Raw genomic sequence first — 24,609 nt, 5'->3', positions numbered from 1 at the left:
TGGAGAAAGCTTTGCACAGGATGTTTACTGCAGAGCAGTTGAACAAGTGTGGGGGAAAGCCCTGTCTGCCCTCTTAGCCTGTGTAACAGACATCAGTACAGCTCCATGGGCACGTGCCCTGTCCCCTCCACCTCAGCTACAACATTGGTGGATGCTTCAACTCTTTCAGCTCTAGCACTGCTTGTAGAGAAAAAGGGCACCTTTCTTGTGGAAATGAGGACCACGTGCCTGCAGCAGAGTACAGGAAGGGTGGTGGGACAGACTTTCCTCCTCCCCTGCTGCTGTCCCCAGACCCAGAGGGTCACAAACCCTGGCAGATGTACATCTGGCTCCACCTGCTGGACCAGATGTACAAATTACAAAAGGAAATTTTGTGGATTCCTGCACTGAGCAGGGGGTTGGACTTGATGGCCTTGTAGGTCCCTTCCAACTCTGCTATTCTATGATTCTATGAAGCTGCCTGCTAGGCTCACCGACTAAAGGGACACCTAAATAATCCCTGAGTGGGAGTCAGAGAAGAAATGTATGGATGCCAACGTGAGTTCCAGCACGGAAGAGCAGGATTCAGTTATAAATAAAAAGTCGAGGCAGATTCTGAATTCAATATAGCAAAAGGGTTCATCCTGACCAGAGCACTGTTCTCTCAATAGAAAGTGGAGGCAAGGGAAGAGGAGAAGCAGGTTAAGAATGAGACTCCTTTTAGAGCAGGGGACATTTTCTTCTTATTATTGCATTTATATCCCGCCTTTTTTCCTGCAAGGAACCCAAGGTGGCGTACATAATCCTCCTCCTCCTCCTCCTCTCCACTTTGTCCTCACAACAACAACCCTGCGAGGTGGGTTGGGCTGAGAGTCTGTGGCTGGCCCAGTCATCCAGTGGGTTTCCATGGCTGAGTGGGGACTAGAACCTGGATTTCCAGACTCCCAGTCTGACACTCCAGCCACTACACCACAGTGGCTCATTCCCTCAGGGGCAATATGTCAGGGGGTACAATGAGGGGAAGGGAAGGAAAGGAACCTCTCGTGCAAGCACTGAGTCATTACTGACTCTTGGAGGGATGCCAGCTTTCGTTGACGTTTTCTTGGCAGGCCTTCTAGCGGGGTGGTTTGCCGTTGCCTTCCCCGGCCGTGATTACCTTTCCCCCAGCTAGCTGGGTACTCATTTTACCGACCTCGGGAGGATGGAAGGCTGAGTTGACCCAAGCTGGCTGCCTGAAACCAGCTTCCGCTGGGATCGAACTCAGGCCGTGCGGAGTTTCAGCTGCAGAAACTGCTGCTTTACTGCTCTGCGCCACACGAGGCTCAATGAGGGGAAAGGCCACCCCTTTTCTCTCCCCCCCCCCCCACCTTCCTCCCTGCTGAGCCAAGGGAGGGATAGGTTACCCACGCTGGAAGTCTGATCCATTTGCTCAGGGGCTTTCAAAATTGAGGCCCTAGGGCTTCAGGTTGCTCACCCCTGCTCTAGAGAAAACCCGAGGACCACTTAGCCCACGAGGACCCCAGACGTCCAATTTACATTAAGTACAGGAAATAGTGTAGTTGTGTGTGCAGGAAAAAAAGAGAGGCGTGATAACGGGTTTCAGAGAGGTACCTGGAACCTCCAAGGCAGAATTACAGAAGCCTCATGAACAGGTTTGTGTGAGGATGATCAAAGCCGGACGGCCCCCTCCAGCAACAGCTTTTGTCATCTCCAACCAAGAATTTAGACTGGGACATGATATAAAAATACACAATAATTCCATACGTCTGCTCTTTTCTGGCATTTAGTCTGCATCCAAGATACAGGATTTTAATCAAATTTGTTGTTTGTGGTGGTGGCTGTTTGATAAGTTGCAACAGAAATGGCTAAAAGGAAGAGATGGGCATCGAGAGCGGAGCTGTTTGGACAGAAACAGGTGCAGGAAATAGTAACTGAAAGAGATGTATAAAAGGGTAGTAAATAGCCTCCTGTGACCAATGAAGGCCCTTCTCAACACTCCTATACATTTGTCACCCATGTCCAAGCTTTTTACAAAATATGTTGCTAGCTAGAGGTACACTTTTGAAAAGAACAAGAATAGAGATCCCCAAGATGTCCGAATACTGGCCAAGCAAACCTGCGGATCCGTTTTCCTTCAACCTGGTCTCTTCCAGACGTGTTGGAATACAAACCCCGGCGTCTTCATTATGGTCCTCAAGTGGAGGGAGGAGCAAGATGCACACAACAAGGAGCCTTGGAAAAATAGAACACAGCCACGTTTTTCAAGTTGTGTTTTAGGGAACTCGAGTTTCCTGAGCAAGGACATCAGTAATAACAGACAAGGTTTCCCCAAGGCCGGTTTGCTCACCTGTACCAATCTCCTCCTGCAACATGTAACTGCCAAGGAGTGTCCAATGTGTGCTCAGTTCACACAGAGCAACACTGAAGCCCAAAAGGTCTAACTGGAAGGGACTCCCTATAAATATGTCCCAGAATCACTTTGCAACATGCAGGTATCTGAGGGCAAAATAGCATAGTTTCTTCAGATAAGTTGATGTGGAGAATGCTGCCTGTAGGTATAGTTTGGAAACTACTAGAAGACAGAGTTTGCCAGAACCAGGATGCACCAGTACTTTTAAGCTTCACAGAAACATACTTCACATGGGAAGGAGAGGGCTTCCTCCTACATCCGTTCACTGCCAACTGGAGGGCACGCCTGCATTTTAACTTACTAGCAGAGGCAAAAGTAACCTTTCCAGAATGCAAAAGAGGAACTACCTTTCCCCCATCCCACAATGCAATCAAATCATATGCTCACAGTGCAATGGCAAAGACCCATCCAGTTGCTTGACCCCAACACACACATGCCTTTGTCCTTCTGAAGTGTGCACACAAACGGACCTTACTAGATGTCTTTCCCATGTGAAGATCAATCCAATAGAGTTCCTTCCCAGGACTCTTGTCAAATTTTGACTACAGCCAAAAAGAATCCAAACCAACCTTTCTATATTTTTCACCTTTGCTCTAAGGATTATTAAGTAGATTTAGAAAACTGAAAGTGAATATGGGAAGTTTTTTCTCCCTGCCTCATAGAATTCTCATTGGCCATCCAACGAAGCTGAGTAGCAGGAGATTTTGGACAGACAAAAGGAAACACTTCTTCACATAGTGCAGAGTTATGGAACTATGGAATTTGCTCCCATAAGAAGTGGTGATGTCCATCAACTCAGATTGCTTTAAAAAGGGGATTAGTCAAATTCATGGAGGGTAAGGCTATCCATGAGCCTCGTGTGCCGCAGAGCGGTAAAGCAGCAGTTTCTGCAGCTGAAACTCTCCCCATGGCCTGAGTTCGATCCCAGCGGAAGCTGGTTTCAGGCAGCCGGCTCGGGTCGACTCAGCCTTCCATCCTCCCGAGTTCAGTAAAATGAGTACCCAGTTAACAAGGGAAAAGGTAATAATGGCCGGGGAAGGCAACGGCAAACCACCCCACTGGGGGAAAGGTAATAATGGCCAGGGAAGGCAACGGCAAAACAACCCCGCTGGGGGAAAGGTAATAATGGCCGGGGAAGACAATGGCAAACCACCCTTCTGGAGGAAAGGTAATAACGGCCGGGGAAGGCAACGGCAAACCACCCCGCTATAAGGCCTGCCAAGAAAACGTCAGCGAAAGCTGGCGTCCCTCCAAGAGTCAGTAATGACTCAGTGCTTGCACGAGAGGTTCCTTTCCTTTTTCTAAGGCTATCCATGGCTATATATTACCTCCAGTATCAGGGCAGTATGTGTCTGTATACCAGTAGCTGGGGAGTGAGAGGATGTTATTGCATTCACATCCTACTTGTGGGCTTCCTGTAGGTATCATGATGGCCATTGAAAGGACAAAAAGCTGGTCTAAATAGACCTTTAGTTTCATATTTAAAAAATGAAAGCTAAGATTCCCAGTATTCAGTGTTATAAGTCACAGCCCTATAGCATCAAAGTTATGTAAGCTGCTATTCACAAAGAGGATATTCTAGATGTCTAGAAGAGTGAGTGATCTGACTTCTGACAGAGCTGGAATCTGAGTTTATTTACCATGTGCTTTTGCTTTATGGGGTATGGACACTCCAGGAAAAGTAATGCCCAGGGCAACTCTGTCTTGCTTTCCAACAGCAAACTCTGTCTTGCTTTCCAACTGCACTGAAGGTTAAGAGGCAGCTTCGAGCCAGCATATAACCTTCTTTGATTCATCAACCTTTTGCAAGTGTTTGCCTTTCACTGAATCAATAAACGCAGATCAGCCAGAGTCATGTTGAATTTGCTAAAAGCAGATAGAAAGCGGTCACGTGAATGAGATCCAGAGTTCTCGCACCGGAAGCGGCCTTTCTGTAGCCCTCGTATGCCAGTGACAGGACCCTCCTGCCTCAGACCAAGCATAAGGTGGCCAGACGAACACAGGTGTTGCTCAGCAAAGAGCAAAGGACAGACACTTTAATTGGCTTAAGATTCTTCTTGCCTACTGTTGCAGTGTCCCTTCTGCCTTGGAGAGAAAGGACAGCCATAGCACCACAGTGGCCAATTACAGGATGAACTGATTTGATGCTGTTTGAATACCTCCCCCCCCCCCCGCAATACCTGAGAACACGGACACTTGCACATCAGAACTAAAACGTTTAAAGTCTGTCGCCATCTGCTCTTAAGAAGCTGCCCCTTGTGACATGACAGAGGGACGGATCCTTCTGCTGCAAGTAGAACACATCACATCTCCAGCTGTGAATGTGCCAGAAGTGCCCTTGGTTGGCCTGGGTCTTTTGCTGGGGCAATAAATAAAGTGGTCCATGCTCAGGAAGCCTTGTGATCTGGATGGCTCTTTAACTTGTGGAACTTGACACTGTCCAACTTCTCGAAGCGTTTGCCACAGTGCTCACAAGTGAAGTTGTACTGGACTTCTGAGGTGTGCTTCTTCATATGCCAGTTGAGAGAGGCCCGCTGCCGGCACTGGTAGCCACAGATCTCACACCTGCAGAGGGAAGCAAGCATCACCCCTCTGCTCTGTGGGAGCAACAGAGAGCCCACAGCCCCAGGGAACACCACCAGCTACGGCTGCCCATCCTTAAAACTGCACGTACCAGGCATCCGTGACTAAATCAGAGCCTGCATGTCAACCAGCTACTGTATTTCGCCACAGATATAGCAGAAGTCAGACCCATAGAATCACAGAAATGCAGAGTCGGAAGGGGCCTATAAGGCCATCGAGTCCAACCCCCTGCTCAAGGCAGGAATCCACCTTGTCCAAATCAGATGGGTAGCAGTTTCCGCCTCCACAGTAATGTTAACACTGGGCTCTAAACAAGGCTTAAAGAATGCAGTCAGACAGAGTGCTTCATTGCTTAACTCTGCAACCACAGATTTTAGCTAGTGTTCTACGGAAGGCCACCCAGTGCTGATGGAACGGCTGTCAACAAACTGCGCACAGCTCCTCAGAGAAGTACTTAAGGTACTTTTAATGAATATAATGCTTTACTCTCAAATATACTTACTGCTGATTAAGGTACTGTAATAATTATTAAACGGTTCATTTAGGGTTCCTGTCTTTTAAAAAAAAACACCCAAAGTCCTTCCACTCGGGGACCAGAAACTCCAGCCCATTTGAAATGCCCCCATCTCCACCTTGCTGAAGTCTTTACCCCTGTGTAAAGTCAATGCTGCCTTGTATATGCACTTGCGGGGCTACAAGACCACAAAGTGAGAATACAAACCCCATAAGCAGCGGCTGTTTTGCCCATGTTCCCCCACCAGTCTTCAACCCTTTAGTGAGACAGACATGCCACCTGGTCAACCCAAGTCATTAAAAAGCAAGGGCATTCTTAAAAATAATAATAATAATAATAAAATAATAATGGATTTTTCAGCCCTGCTTTAAAGCTCTATCCAGTCTGTGAAGGTACTAGAGGGCCGAAGAGTAGACCAGGCAGGCTCAGCCTCGTGATCTATCTTGCTAAGCTTCTTAACTCTCACAAGGAAGGCAACAGCAAGCAGGTGCCACAGACCTCACCCTAGTGATCAGACGCTAGAGAATGGCTCAGCCCAGAGGTTTTTCTATTCATGCCCCCACTCCTGGTCACTCACTGGAGAGGTGTCTCTCCCGTGTGTGTTCGACGATGGACTTCCAGATGGTTCTTCCGCTTGAAGGATTTTCCGCAGGTCTCACAGGTGAACTCACGGACTCCTAAGAGGAAAGGGGAGCAAAACGCGTCAGCCCATCCCCAGGAGGGAAGCAACTTACATAGGGCCCTCTGTTCCAGAGACCAAGGCTGGGGCCTGGGGACCTATCACCTTCCACAAGGTACTGCCAATGGCCTGATGCAAGGCCACCCAGAGGTTGAACAAAATCAGAGAAATCAAATGTGTAATACACCATCAAAAGGATTAGGGCATTGAGTCTCAAACTTCATGAAGCCGTGCTCCAGTTGTGAACTCGTGCATTCTCTAAACAATTCATTTACTCCTCTCCTCTGGCTCCTCTCCATGCTCTTTGGCCCACAGCGTTTCACATTCAGCCTCTGAAGGACTCATGAAGCTGCTTCTCCCCAGGGGCATTTCAAGGGTTGAGGGGACATTGGGCAAAATGCCCTCCAGCCATCATCCCCCTGCCAATAAACACACACATACACACACACACACACTCCTGGGTGCTCTGCCTCCCCGGTTTCCCTCTCTCCCATGCCCAGGCATACTCTCTCTTAGCTTCCTCCCCTTTCAGTGCTCCGCCACCACACCCTGTCCTGCTCCCCTTATCAGGCAGAGGCAGACCTCATGGCACCTTTTCTTTCTTTTTTAACTTCTAGAAGAGCTTGAGTATGCCCAGCGTCTTGGTTTCTCCAGAGTAGCTTTGGGCCCACGTAGGGCACATAGGCAATCTGGAGAAATGTGGGTGCATTTCCTCAGTGCACGACATACGTAAAGTCCGGGGGTGGGAGGGGGGAACAAAACATGGTGTGGGCTGGTGGGGTCCAGGAAAATAAAATTTAAAAATCCTTTCCCTCCCATTCCCCCCACCCTGGCATTTCTGAAAAATTTGAGGGGGGGGGAACTATTTCCCCTAATTCACACACACACACCTAGTTTTGTTCAACCCTTCACATCTCTCATACACATACACACACAAACAGAAAGAGGGTACTAGAGTCCCTCACAGCCCAGTCTGAGAAACAACAGATACAAGAACCTTAGCCCACCCACCCCCCGCGCACCCAAAGTCCACCAATCTGAACCCAGTAAAGGGCTAATCAACAATATTCTTTTAGCAGAGACTTGCCTATCGCCTATGCCACTCTCTGAATTATTTTCACTCTTCCTGGATCACTGGGTGCTCATCCCAAATCTAAACCAGAAAAGTGTGGATATCGCCTCTCTGCTTCTTGTAGCTGACAACGATAAGGCTTCAGCAAATTGGCTGACCTAAAGAGAACAGGCTTGGAGGGTGGGGGTAGTTAACGGTCCAAGTATTTCATTCTAACAGAACCTCTGTGGGAAAGCATCATTCTTATCAATTTTGCTTCTTAGGACCTTGATTTAAGATAGAAGGGGGATTGTGGATATTGCAAACCAACTCTACCCCACATCCTTTCCTTCAATTTCCCCTCCTACAACTACTCTTCTCTTGCATACCAAGTCTCAATTTAGCTAGATTCACTCTTCTCCTCCACTTGGGAATGAATCTTAGCACCGTCTGCTTTTCCATGTGGGAATTTGTAATTTCTTTTCCTGCCATTTATGTGCCTGCAGCAAACCTAACATCAGAGATATTAGTTTCATCGTTATTTGTACTTAAAATTGTGGTTACATGGTCACACACACACAGAGTCTAGATTTAAACTCTATACATGATCATAGAATCATAGAATAGCAGAGTTGGAAGGGGCCTACAAGGCCATCGAGTCCAACCCCCTGCTCAATGCAGGAATCCACCCTAAAGCATCCCTGACAGATGGTTGTCCAGCTGCCTCTTGAAGGCCTCTAGTGTGGGAGAGTCCACAACCTCCCTAGGTAACTGGTTCCATTGTCGTACTGCTCTAACAGTCAGGAAGTTTTTCCTGATGTCCAGCCGGAATCTGGCTTCCTGTAACTTGAGCCTGTTATTCCGTGTCCTGCACTCTGGGAGGATCGAGAAGAGATCCTGGCCCTCCTCTGTGACAACCTTTTAAGTATTTGAAGAGTGCTATCATGTCTCCCCTCAATCTTCTTTTCTCCAGGCTAAACATGCCCAGTGCTTTCAGTCTCTCTTCATAGGGCTTCATTTCCAGACCCCTGATCATCCTGGTTGCCCGTGATGTCAGAAAAGAGAAATTTACACCTGCTAAATGCCTTAAACACGGGCTAGTTGACAAGATCTGGCTCACTAGAATAGACTGGTGACAAAAGTAGCAAGTTAAACATCCAGGGGGTTACACTGCTACTTAATGCCAAGATAAGAGACAGGGGAATACAGAAATTTGTTAAATGTGGGAGGAAATTTCCCATATAGCCCGCTAGAAAAAAAAGGGGGGGTTTCCTTAAATGCACTTAATAAAAGGGAAAGAACTCACATGAAGCAGGAAACCTTTGGAAAACAGCTTTATAGAACAACTGAGATCAAACCTCACTGGCTTCTAATCAAAATGTAATGAAGTATACTACATAAATATTCCTTCAAGTGTTTAAAATTGAACTCAGTGGATCACTCCCAAAGTCTCTCAACCTTTATGTCTTGCCAACTGTTGATCACACTCCTTTCCTGACTACTGCCAATTTACTGCCCACCAAACCCAAGGTAGGTTGCCTAGGCAAACCTCAAGGTACTTCCCTAACTCCTGTTCTGTAACAGGAGAGAGAAAGCAAGCGACATGCATCACAGAGGTAAGGCCAAAAGGAATGAACCAAAACTGCATAATTCTACACAGCTGCTAGATGTCACAGAAGCATGAAGAGTATGAAATCCTGGTCAGGGTCTCCCTACTTTCTACTTTCAAGGCTGTGATATGTGCTGCTGTGGGAGCTAGACTTATTATTATTATTATTTATTTATTTATTTATTTATTTATTTATTTATATAGCACCATCAATGTACATGGTGCTGTACAGAGTAAAACAGTAAATAGCAAGACCCTGCCGCATCGGCTTACATTCTAATAAAATCGTAATAAAACAATAAGGAGGGGAAGAGAATGCACCAAACAGGCAGTATAAAAGTCAAAACAATTCAAGTTTTAAAAGCTTTAGGAAAAAGAAAGTTTTTTAGCTGAGCTTTAAAAGCTGCGATTGAACTTGTAGTTCTCAAATGTTCTGGAAGAGCGTTCCAGGTGTAAGGGGCAGCGGAAGAAAATGGACGAAGCCGAGCAAGGGAAGTAGAGACCCTTGGGCAGGTGAGAAACATGGCATCAGAGGAGCGAAGAGCACGAGCGGGGCAATAGTGTGAGATGAGAGAGGAGAGAGAGGAGAGTTTCATCAGAACTACTTTAAGCCAAGACGCAGAAGGAAAAAGCTATAGAAGCATTGCACTGAAGGAATCCTTAGAGCTGGCAACATACCTGAGTGAATTATCATATGCCTCCGGAGATGGTTAGACAGGTAGAACTTCTTGCCGCAACCTGGGTGGGGACACACCTTTGTCTTTCCTTTCCGATGGACGAGGTTAACATGATTCTAGGGACAGAAAGAGATGGAATCAACATTGCCCTTTGGAGACACGTTATTGGGAAGATTTGGGAGATACTCCATCGCAAGGACATGAATCTTCGCTCAGTTAGAATAGCCTCCCCTGCTTCTCGCCGAGAACCTTCAGTGCTTTGTAAGCTAGCAGCTGGGCTTGGAGAATATGCTTCATTACTTATTATTTCCCCACCAGCTCCATAAAACATTAAGCTCAGGCCATTCAAAAGTGCTTTCTTGAAAGGGAGGGGGATTGCTAAAGGGTACTTAACAAGGTAAGAAGCTGCATATCACAAGTTAAAGGAAAGCAATTGGGTAACTGGCACAATTCCTTCCAAGCGAAGTAGCTTTGCTACTGCTGCTATTTGCCAGACTGGCTCAGTTCAGAGAACACGTTTTTCTACACAGTGGGAAAACTCCACTCAATGGTTGAGTTTGTAGGGGGTACTCACCATGTTCTAAGTCCACTGTTGTGTGACTGTGGGCTACTGTGGAGTTGAATAAAAGGCAGCACAACATTTGATTGACAATTCTTTCACCCTCTCTCTTCCCCAGTCCTCCTGATGTTTTCCCATCAGCCATTGCTGCAGAAAAACAATCCCAGCGACTCTCCTAGAGGAATGCTTGCTCCTTTCGCTGCTCTTGCCAGAGAACTCTGAGCCAGTGGGAAAAGTCCACTCAACGCAACAGGAAACTCCACAGAGCCCTCCAAACAACACACCAGTTGTGCAGGAACTCTCCTCTGCACAGCATGGATATTCAGCGTGGCGTGTTTTCCAAAAAGAAACTCCACTGTAGGTTAGAGTTTCCCTGCCAGATAACACATTTCTCAATGGTGGTGTAAAAACCACCATTGAGAAATGTGTTGTCCAAACTAGGCCACTCTCTAACCTGGGGCACAGTTTAGTATTCAGGGTGAGGGACAGAGGAACCATACCTGGAAACTACTAAGAGCTACATAGACCTGGGTGCACCCTTCATAGGGACAGTGGAACATCTCCAACATGCCATCTGCATCCATCACACGTCCTCTTTTGCTCCGCCTCCTCCTAAAGGGAGAAAAAGGGTAGGAAAAGGTCCGCAAGAAAGCCCCGGCCACTGTTCCTGGAGCCTCCTTTCTCCCTGCATCTCTGAGAACGTCCATTTCAAGATTGCAAAGGAGAGTTTGAAAAGATGAGCTAAAATCCCAGAAACGAGAGATGACCGAGGGGCCTAGGAGGGGCTCCTCCAACTGATAAGGAACGTGTCTCTCCTCATACCCACAGCCCGCTCACACATCCTGAGGCTTGATCCAACTGAAAAGCAAATTCATGCATGTTTGCCATTTAATCAATTCACACAGAATTTGGATTTTGCAGGGGCGTCAATGTGGAATTATTAAGCCTCTGGGCAATGGCTGGTCACACGGAAGTAGCAACACTGGGAAGGAAACCAGGGTGCTTGAAGAGCAGCATAACAGCATGCACAGCATTACACAAGACAAGCACGTCACACTCTTCATTCCAAGAGCAAGCAGGGTCCAGGAGCCGCACCTGCGCCCTTCCCCTGAAACACCACAACCTGCTGCTGCTCACTCACTTTTCAGGCTCCTTCGGAATCTCATAGATAATGGATGACATGTCGTTGCCGTCTGTCTCCTCTTCAGGTTCAGGCTCTGGCTCCAGCCTCCCACTCTCATGGGCTGGCTCTGGGTCACAGGGTGTCTCTATTTCTGTTGGGGGCGGCGGCTCCTCTTTTTTGAGCTCAAAAAGTTCCTCGTTTTCTGTCAGCAATCACAAAGCAAAACTGTAATTCTGAATGCTGAAGCCCTCTCCCTGGAAATTCCAGAGATTATACAGAGGCCGAGGCCTGGGCGAATGGAAGAGCTAGCCAAGGCTCAGTCATTCCTAAAATGCATGCCCCCTCCAGGAATCTTTTGCATCTGGATGGGCAGGAAGGGTGACAGAAATCTAAGCAGGCCAGAAACTCACTAGAGTTGTGGTCAGTCTTCTGGTCCTGGCCTTTAGGTCTTGACTAGGTACAGTAGTAAGCTGGAGAGGTCCATTGTTGAGAAACGGAAGGGAGCAACTACCACATGCTACTCCAAATGGAAACAGGGATCTGTTTTCTTATACGAGCCTTCATTCTTGAAGACAGGTTCGTATGTAACAATTCATGTTACATACATGTATGTAACAACTCATCTCAGGAAGACCAGACAAAAATAAACTGGACAAAGACTGGTTCCATTTTTTTGCTTTTACACTACAGGTGTGGGTAGGTGTATGGGCAGGTGTGTACTAGTAAAAAAGATTTTCAGACTAGTCATTTCTGAAAACTTGTTTGTAAAGCTGCTTACAAAGAGTGCAGGACATGGAATAAGGGGCCCAAGTTAAAGGAAGCCAGTACTGCTCTAACTTCCTGACTGTTAGAGCAGTACGACAATGGAACCAGTTACCTAGGGAGGTGGTGGGCTCTCCCACACTAGAATCCTTCAAGAGGCAGCTGGACAACCGTCTGTCAGGGATGCTTTAGGGTGGATTCCTGCATTGAGCAGGGGGTTGGACTCGATGGCCTTGTAGGCCCCTTCCAACTCTGCTATTCTATGATTCTATGATCTTTCCTTCAGGCACTGACCAACCCTTTAATGTTCCCTTGAAACACAATTTAACACATGACTCAAACACAGATGCACGCACACCCAAAACATACACCTTCCTTCCAATTTTCATGTGCTAAATATACTGTTGTGGTAGAAGACGCCAATCCGCCAAGCACTGAGTCATTACTGACTCTTGGAGGGACGCCAGCTTTCACTGACGTTTATAGCGGGGTGGTTTGCCGTTGCCTTCCCCGGCCATTATTACCTTTCCCCCAGCTAACTGGGTACTCATTTTACCGACCTCGGAAGGATAGAAGGCTGAGTCGACCCGAGCCATGGATTGGCGTCTTGGATTGGCGTCTTCTATTCCTCTACCACCAGAGCTTCAGAGGCAATTGCTGGTCACTTTGTAATCCTGCTCATAGAGAACAGCTTTGCAGCCATGGCATAACAAGCCAAGCCACTGTCAGTTAGGCTGCTTTGACACCATCACAAGATTGGAGAGACAATGTATTGAACTGCTCAGCAGTTTCTGCAGCTGAAACTCTCCCCATGGCCTGAGTTCGATCCCAGCAGAAGCTGGTTTCAGGCAGCCGGCTCGGGTCGACTCAGCCTTCCATCCTTCCGAGGTCGGTAAAATGAGCACCCAGTTAGCTGGGGGAAAGGTAATAATGGCCAGGGAAGGCAACGGCAAACCACCCCGCTATAAGGCCTGCCAAGAAAACGTCAGCGAAAGCTGGCGTCCCTCCAAGAGTCAGTAATGACTCAGTGCTTGCACGAGAGGTTCCTTTCCCTTTCCTTTCCTTGAAAGGAGTCTGGGTAGGTCTCTGATAAAACTTATTTACAGAAGGAAAGCAGCAGCAGCAGCTGATTTGGAAGGGGACAGTTTGTTGAGAAGAGCCAGGAGACAGATTCATATGCATGAAGCAGACAACGTGAGATGTTCTTTCAGTTTTAGAGGCACAGAGTTGGCGTTTACCCTCCCCTCCCTCACCCACAGCAGGAACTGCTACTCCCAGACCTACCACAATGGATTAAAGCTATATACCTTATTTGGGAACACACATGCTGACCACACCTGGCCCACTTGAGAACAGCCAGCCAGGTGGGTGGTGGAAACTACCTTTTTTGGTTTTGATGTATTCCATGCTCTCCATGGCCTCCATGCTACTGGGCTGTCCATTCTCAGGCTCTGCCTGAGTATAAGCTGCCACACCCTCAATCATGGCACAAGGCAGCTCCTCTCCTCCTGTGCTGGTGACGTTCAGCTGGATTCCCTCGGCCGTGAGAGCATCATAGCCAGGCCCAGCAATGATGATCACCTGTGAGCCTTGCATCACACCTTGCACGGGGCAGCTGGCCACAACTTCACCAAGTGTCTCTTGCGTAACGTTCTCAAATAGAGTCCCATGGCCAGAACTCATCTGCATGGGCACTGGCACGCATACCACAGTTTCCATTGTCTCTGGGCCATTGAGGGGCGGATTGGGGCACATGCCAGCCCCCTGCTCTGCCGTCAGGTTCTCAATATGGTGCTCAAACGGAATGTGGATGCCGTCCTGAGTGATGAGCCCGCTGGCACTTTCGCCTTCTGCGTTTGCTGGTGGCTGGTTCATCTGGGGTTTGGCCTTCTGGCTCTCTGGTTGCTCCTCTGCCTCAGAGCTAGAGCTCTCCTCTGAAGACCCAGAGCTTCCAGCCCCTGTGCCATTGGCAACTGCGAAGGCAAAACAAGGAGGAGAAAAATAGCAGGGATCTTCTTAGGAGTCGCAGAAGGACAAACCCTGCAGTTATGTTCCCCACTGGCCTACTCACCTCTGACAGCATTGCCCAGCGTTCTGCAACATACAGCAGAGCTGAACAAGCATATTCTTGAAACATCTACAGAATTACAGCTCCTCCTTTCACATCTTGAACATTCCAGAGAAGGAAAGGGGCCAACCCGCTTCGGCACAACAAGTGCATATTCATGCCCTTTTTTCTCCCCATGCCAACACTCCTCTCCGCGTAGGGACCAAGCCAAACGGGAACTAATCTTACTGTGAAGAGGTGACAAGGGTGCAATCGTGTGTTGTACTTCCTCACCCCACACATTGTTCTGAGAACAGAGAGCTTCGGCTATTGGGCGGTATAAAAATGTAATAAATAAATAAATAAATAAATAAATAAATAAATAAATAAATATTCAAAAATAATCTGTTCTGGAAGCTGTACAGGTGTCTGACTTCTGCATTACTAGGAATCAGGTAGCCAATCAGACAGGAAACACTTCTGGCTGTCATAGTAGAAAACACACTCAAAGTATTAGGTCAGCGTGCTACAGTTGTAAAAAAAAAAAGGGGGGGGAAAGGCACCGTCAATTTTAGGAATGGAAGTATTACAATGCCGTGATATAAAAGCCACGGTGCTGTCACATTTGTATGCAGGTATGTCATACTACTTCAAAAGGGAAGTGCTGGAGAAGGTACAGAGAAGGGCAGCTAAAATGTTCAGGGTGAGGAGTATTTTCCTTCCAAATGAACAGTCAAGTACCTGGATCTACACAGTTCAGAAAAGACTAAGCGGGGTGGGGGTGGGGGGGAGCAGACCCAAAACTACATTTGTAAACTTACGAATGGTGTGTGTTCTCTCTCAACACAAAGTTTCTGTATCATCCAATAAAATAAACACTAGTAGTTTAGGATAATGTGCTTCATGTGATAGCCATTAGGAGAGATGGGGGTTTTTTCCCCCGTGAAGAGTTTCCAATGTGGTGCCTACAGGTGTCACTGCACCCACGAGGTCAGGCTGAGGTGCCCACTAAGTTATTTTCCTCCAATCACTTGTGCAGGAGGACCCTGCAGAGAAATGGCTGGAGGGAGGGGCAGAGTCCACTCCCAACATCAACCCTTGGGGCAACAGGGTCTGTGACAGGGGGTGACCTTTGCCCCCACTCCAGCTGATTTTCAGCAAGGGGGCTTTCTTGAAAATGAATGGAGAAAGTGTTCCGTTCACTTGCACAGGGATGGAGACACAGGAAAGAGAGAGAAAGACAGAAAGAGAAATAGCTAGTTGCCATTGGTAGACCTAGGACACCTAAGAACAGAATTTCCACATTCAGTGATATTGTACCAATTATAATCTCTAAGAAAGAAACCAATTATGCAGTGAGATCCAGAAACCAACAGAAAAAGCAACTGCCATGTTTAACAACAAAAAGGATATTTTAGGGCGGAACACATGGCCCTCCAAGCATTGTTGGACCACAATTCCCAACAAGCATTGGCTACGCTGACAGCAGTTGCAGTCAACAACATCTGGGGGACTACAAGGTCCCCATCCGTTTTAAGTCTTTGAGGTCGTTCACCATCCCTGTTCTAGGTCTTTCATCTGTGGGAGTTGTCAGAACACTGCACACTCACCATTGTCACAATCATTCTCAGAGTCGCTAAGCGGCTTAAGCGGGGAGTGCAGGTCTTGGAAATAGCGATGTCCGGCTTCACATTGCCACACAGCTGTGGTGTACATCCCAAAGGTGGGGTCCAGCTCTGAAAGGTGGGGCTCATAGGGGCAGCGATTCTTGTGGTCCTCATACCAGATCACTGTGTTCTTTAGGCAGTTCACGTTCCGCCTTCTTCCTTGGGACATGGGAAGAAGTGGGAAGGAAAGAAGTAACATGAGTTTGAGAAGCATAGAGCAAAAGGCTCCCTTAAACAATCAAAAGATAAAACATGCCTCATCTGAAGAAAAAACACATTACACACGTAACACCTATTAAATAACCTTATACTAACTCTTTTATACTCAGGGAAGACAAGAAGGGCCATTAAAAAATAATTTTGGCTTAAATAAAATAGCCACGAAAGATGCTGAGAGTTGAAAGCCCAGTCCATGAATATGAAGAAGGAACATTACTCAAACCACTTTGTAGACCAGTTTATTACCATTACAGAGGCTGCATTCTACTGTTAACAATAATGTGGGATGCTTAGAGGCGCCTCTATGAGCTGTTTCCATATTGCCAAAAACTACATGTAAGCTAAGCCATGCTTCTTAGTTTTCCTTGCAACATCAGAAATTTTGAAGCAGCATACAAAACCAGAGCAATGCTTCAGCACCCCCTGAGATATTGAGTGCACCTCTCAGGTCTAGGAATATCATAGAATCATAGAATAGCAGAGTTGGAAGGGGCCTACAAGGCCATCGAGTCCAACCCCCTGCTCAGTGCAGGAATCCACCTTAAAGCATCCCTGACAGATGGTACTCTAGCTGCCTCTTGAAGGCCTCTAGGGTGGGAGAGCCCACAACCTCCCTAGGGAACTGATTCCATTGTTGTACTGCTCTAACAGTCAGGAAGCTTTTCCTGATGTTCAGCCAGAATCTGGCTTCCTGTAACTTGAGCCCATTAGAATCATAGAATAGCAGAGTTGGAAGGGGCCTACAAGGCCATCGAGCCCAACCCCCTGCTCAATGCAGGAATCCACCCTAAAGCATCCCTGACAGATGGTTGTCCAGCTGCCTCTGGAAGGCCTCTAGTGTGGGAGAGCCCACAACCTCCCTAGGGAACTGGTTCCAGTAACAGTAACAGGACTCCGTAACAGATTCAAATGATTTCAGATTTCAATGAATCTGACCCCTGGGTTCCACAGTGGACCGGCTTTTTTGAGTCACATGGACTGTGTTGTTGTTGTTTAACGTTCCGGAATTGTACATAAATTTAGTTGTACAAAAATACGAAGGCTTAAGAGTGAAAATGTGGATTTTGGGCAGATTTATGCAAATTCCCATTAGCGCTAATACATATTAGTTAATGTGAATTTGGGCATGTGTGCATTAGCACACGTGGGCATTAGTGCGAGCATGATGTAGCAATAACTACAAAAATCTCAAGCCGTTCAATTACAAACGTATTATTGATAATAAACGACTACAAGAACACCTCTAGATATAACATTGACATGTTAATTTCATTTCCCTGTTCCACTGTTAAATACCTGGGAATTAATCCTAAACATGTTTACCCAGGACTAAGCCCCAATGAACTCAAAAGGATTTACTCCCAGGTAACTGTGCATAAGAATGCCAGTGCAACGCTATGCATGTTCGAACAATATTCAAATGAACTTTACTCCTTAGTAAGTGTGTTGAAGATTGCAAATGCAATTCCATGCCTACTCAGAAGTACAACCTATTGAGTTCAATGGGGACTTACTTCCACGTAAGCTTCTATACTTAAGATTGCAGTCTCAGTGTATCTAATATTGGTCTGTATTATAAGACAGCAAAGTAACAGCATTACTGGAATAACTTCCAGTGGTTTATATGTCAGTTCAAGGTCCAAAATCCTCCAATATCAATCTGACAGCAAAAACCCGTGACCAGCAGGACTCCATATAGTACTGGCACCAAGGACAGAGCACACCTTTATATTCTTTGCACAAAAATAATTAAGAAAACATAACAAAACATGCCACACACATCAATACAAATATATTTACTTACTTTTCTTCCGCTGTGGTTCATAAGGCATCTGCTCCCATGGCTTCCTGCAAGTAAAGATGGTAGCATATCATGGCATGCATACAGATCTGAAGAAAAGGTTGTGATGGGTTGTTTACCAAAGGAAAGTCTAATCTAAATGAGGAGATTTTATAGGGATCCCAAGAACAGGCCTTGAAAAAAACCTCCTCCAGTATGATTTCTGTAGTCCAACAATCTATTAAGATACCAATTCACAGAGAGGTAAATGAGGCTGAGACCTATCCAAGCCACCCAGCAAGTTCAGGACCAAATCAGCATTTTGCTCTCCAATCTCTCTCATCAGGCCAATAACAGAAGCATGGCAAGATTCATAGAATAGTGGAGTTGGAAGGGGCCTATAAGGCCATCAAGTCCAACCTCTCTGCTCAATGCAGGAATCCACCTTAAAACATACCTGACAGATGGTTGCCTCTAGTGTGGGAGAGCCCACAACCTCCTTAGATTCAAACAGCTAGTCATACCTCCTCAGCCACAGCAATCACTACCAATTTATGTATTTATTACATCTATACTACCCCACAGCCAAAACTCTTTGGGCAGTTCACAAAAATTAAAACATCAAAGTACAGTGTAAAACAATATAAAAGCTTAAAACTACAATGTGCCCACCCTCTCATTCTACACATGGCGCACAACGTGCCTAGAAGGCAGAGCACGGCCCGGCCACCATTTTGAATTTTTTTTTAACGAAACGGAGCACAGGAGCGCTCTAGGGCAAATGTCAGGGAGGTTGTGGGTTCTCCCACACTAGAGGTCTTCAAGAGGCAGCTGGACAACCATCTGTCAGGGATGCTTTAGGGTGGATTCCTGCATTGAGCAGGGGGTTGGACTCAATGGCCTTGTAGGCCCCTTCCAACTCTGCTATTCTATGATTCTATGATTCAGTGGTTGTTGGGTTTTTTTAAAAAAAATACCTTACCCCAGCCCAGCCCACCCCCCAATGGGCATTTAAACAAAAAACACTCCCGCCCCCCCCCAGCACACACTCCCAAGGGTGTGTTTAAACAAACACCTCTCGCCCTCCCCCAGCCCCCCCCCCCCCCATGGGCATGTAGCCTACAGTATAGAGCAGCCATGGCAATTCCAGCCGCTCTATACTTCGGGCTCTATGATTTCTGCCTGACGGAGGACTTGGGTGCTGCATAAGGGATAGTCTACTAATTATACCCAGCCTCCATCCCTCATTTTCATAGGAAGTATGAATGCTTACTGAAGACTTGGTCTATTGACTGCGATAAACTGTTGTTGTTGCTTACTGAAGACTAAAGCAATGACTGTGCACAGAACCTGGCTTGGGATAGATAGCATCCTATATTTGCGATGCAAGACTCAGGAACAGAATGCTGGACTGAACAGAGTTTGGTCTGATCCAACAAGGTAATTATGTCAGGACTGCCACTTTTACAGGTTTTAATTCTGACAGAAATCTGATGTTAATAGTTGCAGGACAGACAGACATTTAATAGTCAACTTTTCTCCAACATGATGAACTTCTGTCATGCAGCCAGCAAAAGCATAACAGTCCCACCAGAAAATGCAGCAATACTACCCACAGTGATGACGGTTTGTGTCTATGAGTGAACAGGAAGAAAAATGATCCTGTTCTAGTGAACAGATATAAGAACACTATGGTTTACCTTGTAGAATCAGATCACAGTCCATGTAGTCCAGCATACTGTTTCCATCAGTGGCCAACCAAAGGACAGGCCTAATAGCAGGTCAAACAGCACCCCTTTGAAGATACATTGCTGTGATTCATTAGTTGCATGATTCTATGCATATTTATTCAACCATACTCTACTCAACGGGGCTTACTCCCAGGTAAGGGGCCAAAGACTGTAGCCCAATTCAATGACTGACACTCATAAATGACTAGCCACGTTTCTTTCCCCAGCTATATATTCTGGAGATGGACTCCACTCCTACTCACGTATTGGAAACATAGCTCACCATACTCATTTTTAACATGAGATAACGGTAAGAAGCCTTATGACAAAGGTGAAAGAAGAAAGTGCAAAAGCTGGGTTGCAGTTAAACCTCAAAAAAAAAAAACCAAGATTATGGCAACCAGCTTGATTGATAACTGGCAAATAGAGGGAGAAAACGTGGAGGCAGTGACAGACTTTGTATTTCTAGGCACAAAGATTACTGCAGACGCTGACTGCAGCCAGGAAATCAGAAGACGTTTACTTCTTGGGAGGAGAGCAATGACAAATCTCGATAAAATAGCTAAGAGCAGAGACACCACACTGACAACAAAGGTCCGCATAGTTAAAGCAATGGTATTCCCCGTAGTAACCTATGGCTGTGAGAGCTGGACCATAAGGAAAGCTGAGCGGAGGAAGATAGATGCTTTTGAACTGTGGTGTTGGAGGAAAATTCTGAGAGTGCCGTGGACTGCAAGAAGATCCAACCAGTCCATACTCCAGGAAATCAAGCCAGACTGCTCACTTGAGGGAATGGTATTAAAGGCAAAACTGAAGTACTTTGGCCACATAATGAGAAGACAGGAGACCCTGGAAAAGAGGCTGATGCTAGGGAAAGTGGAAGGCAAAAGGAAGAGGGGCCGACCAAGGGCAAGAGGGATGGATGATATTCTGGAGGTGACAGACTTGACCTTGGGGGAAGCTACGGGTGGCGACGGCCGACAGAAAGCTCTGGCGTGGGCTGGTCCATGAAGTGACGAAGAGTCGGAAACGACTGAACGAATAAACAACAACAACAACAAAACAACTGTAAGAACAAGAACTGAAGTTTGTTCCTATTCCTTGGGAACTTTATGAATCTATAAATCTCTAGGACTATAGACTCCATTGCCACCTCCATTCCCACTATTCATGCACACCAGGGGATCTTCTGCTTCCCTAAAGGATGCCACACATTTTTTATTTATTAACAGCCCCTTATGTATGGAACACCTTCCCTGATACCACCTCTCTCTCTCTCTCTTTTCAAACTCATCAAAACCCAAATTTTCTGTGACACCTTTGGATCTTTGCATCTTCTTCCTTCCCCCTCCATTGCTGCCCGCCCATGTAGAATTTTAGATTATCAACTGCTCGTCACAAGGTGCTGCTGTTTGCTACTCTGTACATTTATCATGCACGCTGTTGACACTCTACAACAGCTATACCAGAGTTTTCAAACTATGTGTCGCGACACGTTAGTGTGTCGGCTGCAGTGTGCAGGTGTGTCGCGCGAACGTAACAAGAAACCTCTGAGTCTACGTGAAATAAGCAATACCAACTTGCATGCATTTTTACGCAGCAAAGGTGCCAATTAGTATGGTGCGCTAGTATATTTCCCTTCCGTCGTATCCGTGTATGCACACCACGGTCGAGGGATCATACAGGTACTGTACATGCGCAGTATGCATAATCGGGTCGAAACAGCTGATTCCGTATCACTTCCAGTGACACGGCTGCACCTGAAGTGACGCATTCGAGAAATTCCAGTTAAAGCCGCAGGAGCTATACTAGAGTGACCAGATTTAAAAGAGGGCAGGGCACCTGCAGCTTTAACTGTTGTGATGAAGAGGGAATTTCACCAGGTTCCCCATATATACAAATGACACCTGCTGAAACTTCCTTTTCAGTACAACTGTTAAAGATACAGGAGCCCCTGTCCTCCTTTTCATATGGTCACCCTACCCTAAAGCATCCCTGACAGATGGTTGTCCAGCTGCCTCTTGAAGGCCTCTAGTATGAATGTCTCTTGCAAATCATACATTTTTTAAAATATAAATGAAAGGTTTTCATGAGATGTATCGTGTCCCCATACATTTCGTTATTGCAGTTTATGTATGTGTCTGTATCTCTTATAAGGGGTTAGTTTAACCTCTGGTTTGCTAGCAAAACTGAACTGCTGTGTCGCGAAATGATGCATGTCATAGAATCATAGAATAGCAGAGTTGGAAGGGGCCTAAAAGGCCATCGAGTCCAACCCACTGCTCAATGCAGGAATCCACCCTAAAGCATCCCTGACTGATGCTTGTCCAGCTGCCTCTTGAAGGCCTCTAGTGTGGGAGAGCCCACAACCTCCCTAGGTAACTGGTTCCATTGTCATACTGCTCTAACAGTCAGGAAGTTTTTCCTGATGTCCAGCTGGAATCTGGCTTCCTGTCACTTGAGCCCGTTATTCTGTGTCCTGCACTCTGGGAGGATCGAGAAGAGATCCTGGCCCTCCTCTGTGTGACAACCTTTTAAGTATTTGAAGAGTGCTCTCATGTCTCCCCTCAATCTTCTCTTCTCCAGGCTAAACGTGCCCAGTTCTTTCAGTCTCTCTTCATAGGGCTTTGTTTCCAGCATCCACCCTAAAGCATCCCTGACAGATAGTTGTCCAGCTGCCTCTTGAATGACTCTAGTGTGAGAGAGCCCACAACCTCCCTAGGGAACTGATTCCATTGTCGCACTGCTCTAACAGTCAGGAAGTTTTTCCTGATGTCCAGCCGGAATCTGGCTTCCTTTAACTTGAGCCCATTATTCCGTGTCCTGCACTCTGGGAGGATCGAGAAGTGATCCTGGCCCTCCTCTGTGTGACAACCTTTTAAGTATTTGAAGAGTGCTATCATGTCTCCCCTCAATCTTCCCTTCTCCAGGCTAAACATGCCCAGTTCTTTCAGTCTCTCTTTAGGGCTTCGTTTCCAGACCCCTGATCGTCCTGGTTGCCCTCCTCTGTCTAAAAAAGCGTGTCACCAACATGAAAAGTTTGGAAAGCTCTGAGCTATGCAATGGATAATCCATCCATCCCCTCTCTCTGTCTCTCTCTCTCTCCCTCACGCCTGCCTGCCGGCTGTCTCTCACCCGCGGCGCCCGGCCCGCTGTTCTCGTTCCAGCTCCAGCAAGTAAGCCGCGAGTTTGGCGTCACTCCAGCCACTGCGTTGCCTCAGGTCCACCCACGGGCCGTGAGACTCGCCCAGGTAGACCCTCCGCACATCGTATTTCTTGCGGGATTCGAGACGTCGTCGTACCCGGTCAGACTCGGTGAGGCGCGGCCTACCCCGAGCTTTCCGCCCACCGCGGGCCTTCCGCGCCCCCGGCGCAGGCTCGGCACCCGCGTCCCCGGCAGCGGCTTCTTCCTCCTCATCCTCCCCCTCTTCCTCCGGCTCTCCACCGTCCTCCTCGCCCGGGGCCGGGCCACGCTCCGAGTCGCTCATGCCTGCCTGGTAACCAAGGGCCCCTCCACTCGAGGAATCCTGTTGTTAGGAGCGGGCTGCGGCGCACGCGACTGACGTCACTAGCATCGACTCTTCGGTCGCGCTTTTCCGGGTTCCCACGACCCACGCGCTCAGTCACGTGACTGGCGGCGTTTTTTTTTCAAGAGGTGGGCCCTGTTAGCCCTTACGGTTTGGCCTACATCTCCCATCCTGCCCTACTGCAGGCTACGCTGCTTATGGCAGATGGGCGTTATAGTCCTTCAAATGTTTGGGGATAACATGTTGCCCGCCTCTGGTTTTACATTTTTACTGAGATAGGAATGTAGCCGCGATGGTCTGTGGAGGCAAAAACAATAAGGGTATTGCGGCACCGTAAAGCTATTGATGGCCCCAGGGAGAAGTTTCATAGAATCACAGAATAGCAGAGTTGGAAGGGGCCCACAAGGCCATCGAGTCCAACCCCCTGCTCAAGGCAGGAATCCACCCTAAAGCATCCCTGACAGATGGTTGTCCAGCTGCCTCTTGAAGGCCTCTAGTGGGGAGAGCCCACAACCTCCCTAGGCAACTGATTCCATTGTCGTACTGCTCTAACAATCAGGAAGTTTTTCCTGATGTCCAGCTGGAATCTGGCTTCCTTTAACTTGACCCTGTTATTCCGTGTCCTGCACTCTGGGAGGATCAAGAAGAGATCCTGGCCCTCCTCTGTGTGACAACCTTTTAAGTATTTGAAGAGTGCTATCATGTAGGGTGACCATATGTAAAGAAGGACAGGGCTCCTGTATCTTTAACAGTTGTATTGAATAGGAAATTTCAGCAGGTGTCATTTATATATATGGAAAACCTGGTGAAATTCCCTCTTCATCACAGCAGTTAAAGCTGCAGGTGCCCTGCCCTCTTTTAAATCTGGTCACTCTAGTATAGCTCCAGTCTGTTTCCAGGCACAATTCAAAGTGCTGGTTATGACCTATAAAGCCCTATATGGCTCGGGTCCAGGTTATCTGAAAGACTGTATTCTCCCTAATGAGCCTGCCCATGCTTTGAGATCTTCTGGAGAAGCCCTTCTTTCAGTCCCACCATCTTCACAGGCGCGCTTGGTGGGAACAAGGGAGAGGGCCTTCTCAGTGGCTGCTCCAGTGCTTTGGAACGCTCTTCCCGGGGAAGCTAGGCTGGCTCCCTCCTTGATGGGCTTTCGGAAGCCGGCAAAAACTTTTTTGTTCTAGCAGGCCTTTGGAGAATAATCTGGCCCTCCATCTATGTTAATGTCTTATAATTCTGTTGTGTATTTTGAACGTTTATGGTTTTGTTCCCCCCTCCCCCCCTAAATTATGTTTTAGACTTTGTAAGGCCACCTTGAGGCCCAGCATTGGGGAAAAGGTGGGATACTGCTACTACTACTACTAATAATAATAATAATAATAGAGATGGAGGACCTTCTTGGTTCACTTCTACCAGAAAAGTGATAGTTGGTGTCTCAGGTATTAACTTGCTTAAGAAAACGGCCAGTTGATGGACATGCCAACAGGAATCTTGCCCTAAACCCAGATAAGGCAGCAACAGTTGTAATTTATCACAGACAATAACTGTATTTTCAGTTACAAATCTCAGAACTGTTACTAGCTCCAAATTTCAGTTATCCTGAAACAGGTATCATCTGCAAAATGAAGCTTGGAACATATTTGTAATTATACAAATATAACTACTAACATTTCACGAATGTTCAAAGTGGTCAAAA

General features: G+C 46.9%; 1 protein-coding gene across 4 annotated transcripts; it reads right to left on the bottom strand.

The window, feature by feature from the left end:
• Positions 1-1,953: 1,953 nt before the first annotated feature.
• On the bottom strand, positions 1,954-22,916 carry ZNF653 (zinc finger protein 653). 4 transcript variants are annotated; one of them, XR_010025153.1, is made up of 10 exons: positions 22,525-22,916; positions 17,684-17,727; positions 15,604-15,819; positions 13,329-13,919; positions 11,203-11,386; positions 10,562-10,673; positions 9,504-9,618; positions 6,064-6,163; positions 4,570-4,954; positions 1,954-2,211 (listed from the first exon to the last, which is right to left on the bottom strand). XR_010025153.1 is itself a non-coding variant. In XM_063119129.1 (9 exons), the coding sequence occupies exons 1-9, from the start codon at positions 22,875-22,877 to the stop codon at positions 4,777-4,779; spliced, it is 1,893 nt and encodes a 630-aa protein (XP_062975199.1). In that variant the 5' UTR covers positions 22,878-22,916; the 3' UTR covers positions 4,006-4,776. The 4 variants fall into 4 exon arrangements, 1 of the variants encoding a protein (XP_062975199.1); XM_063119129.1 differs by lacking the exon at positions 1,954-2,211 and having other exon boundaries at positions 4,006-4,954; XR_010025155.1 differs by lacking the exon at positions 1,954-2,211 and having other exon boundaries at positions 4,865-4,954; positions 5,990-6,163.
• Between the last annotated feature and the right edge of the window lie 1,693 nt (positions 22,917-24,609).

Source organism: Elgaria multicarinata, chromosome 3 (assembly GCF_023053635.1).
Source record: "Elgaria multicarinata webbii isolate HBS135686 ecotype San Diego chromosome 3, rElgMul1.1.pri, whole genome shotgun sequence".
Classification (NCBI taxonomy): Eukaryota; Metazoa; Chordata; class Lepidosauria; order Squamata; family Anguidae; genus Elgaria; species Elgaria multicarinata.
This window is presented reverse-complemented; position numbering and strand designations above follow the sequence as displayed.

Excerpts from the sequence above, each read along its gene's own strand:
- ZNF653 (XM_063119129.1), bottom strand. The coding sequence starts at position 22,877 with ATGAGCGACTCGGAGCGTGGCCCGGCCCCGGGCGAGGAGGACGGTGGA. Across the intron at positions 13,920-15,603 it reads TGAGAATGATTGTGACAATG|TTGCCAATGGCACAGGGGCT; the intron begins GTGAGTGTGCAG and ends TTGCCTTCGCAG. Across the intron at positions 10,674-11,202 it reads ATTCCGAAGGAGCCTGAAAA|GAGGAGGCGGAGCAAAAGAG; the intron begins GTGAGTGAGCAG and ends TTCTCCCTTTAG.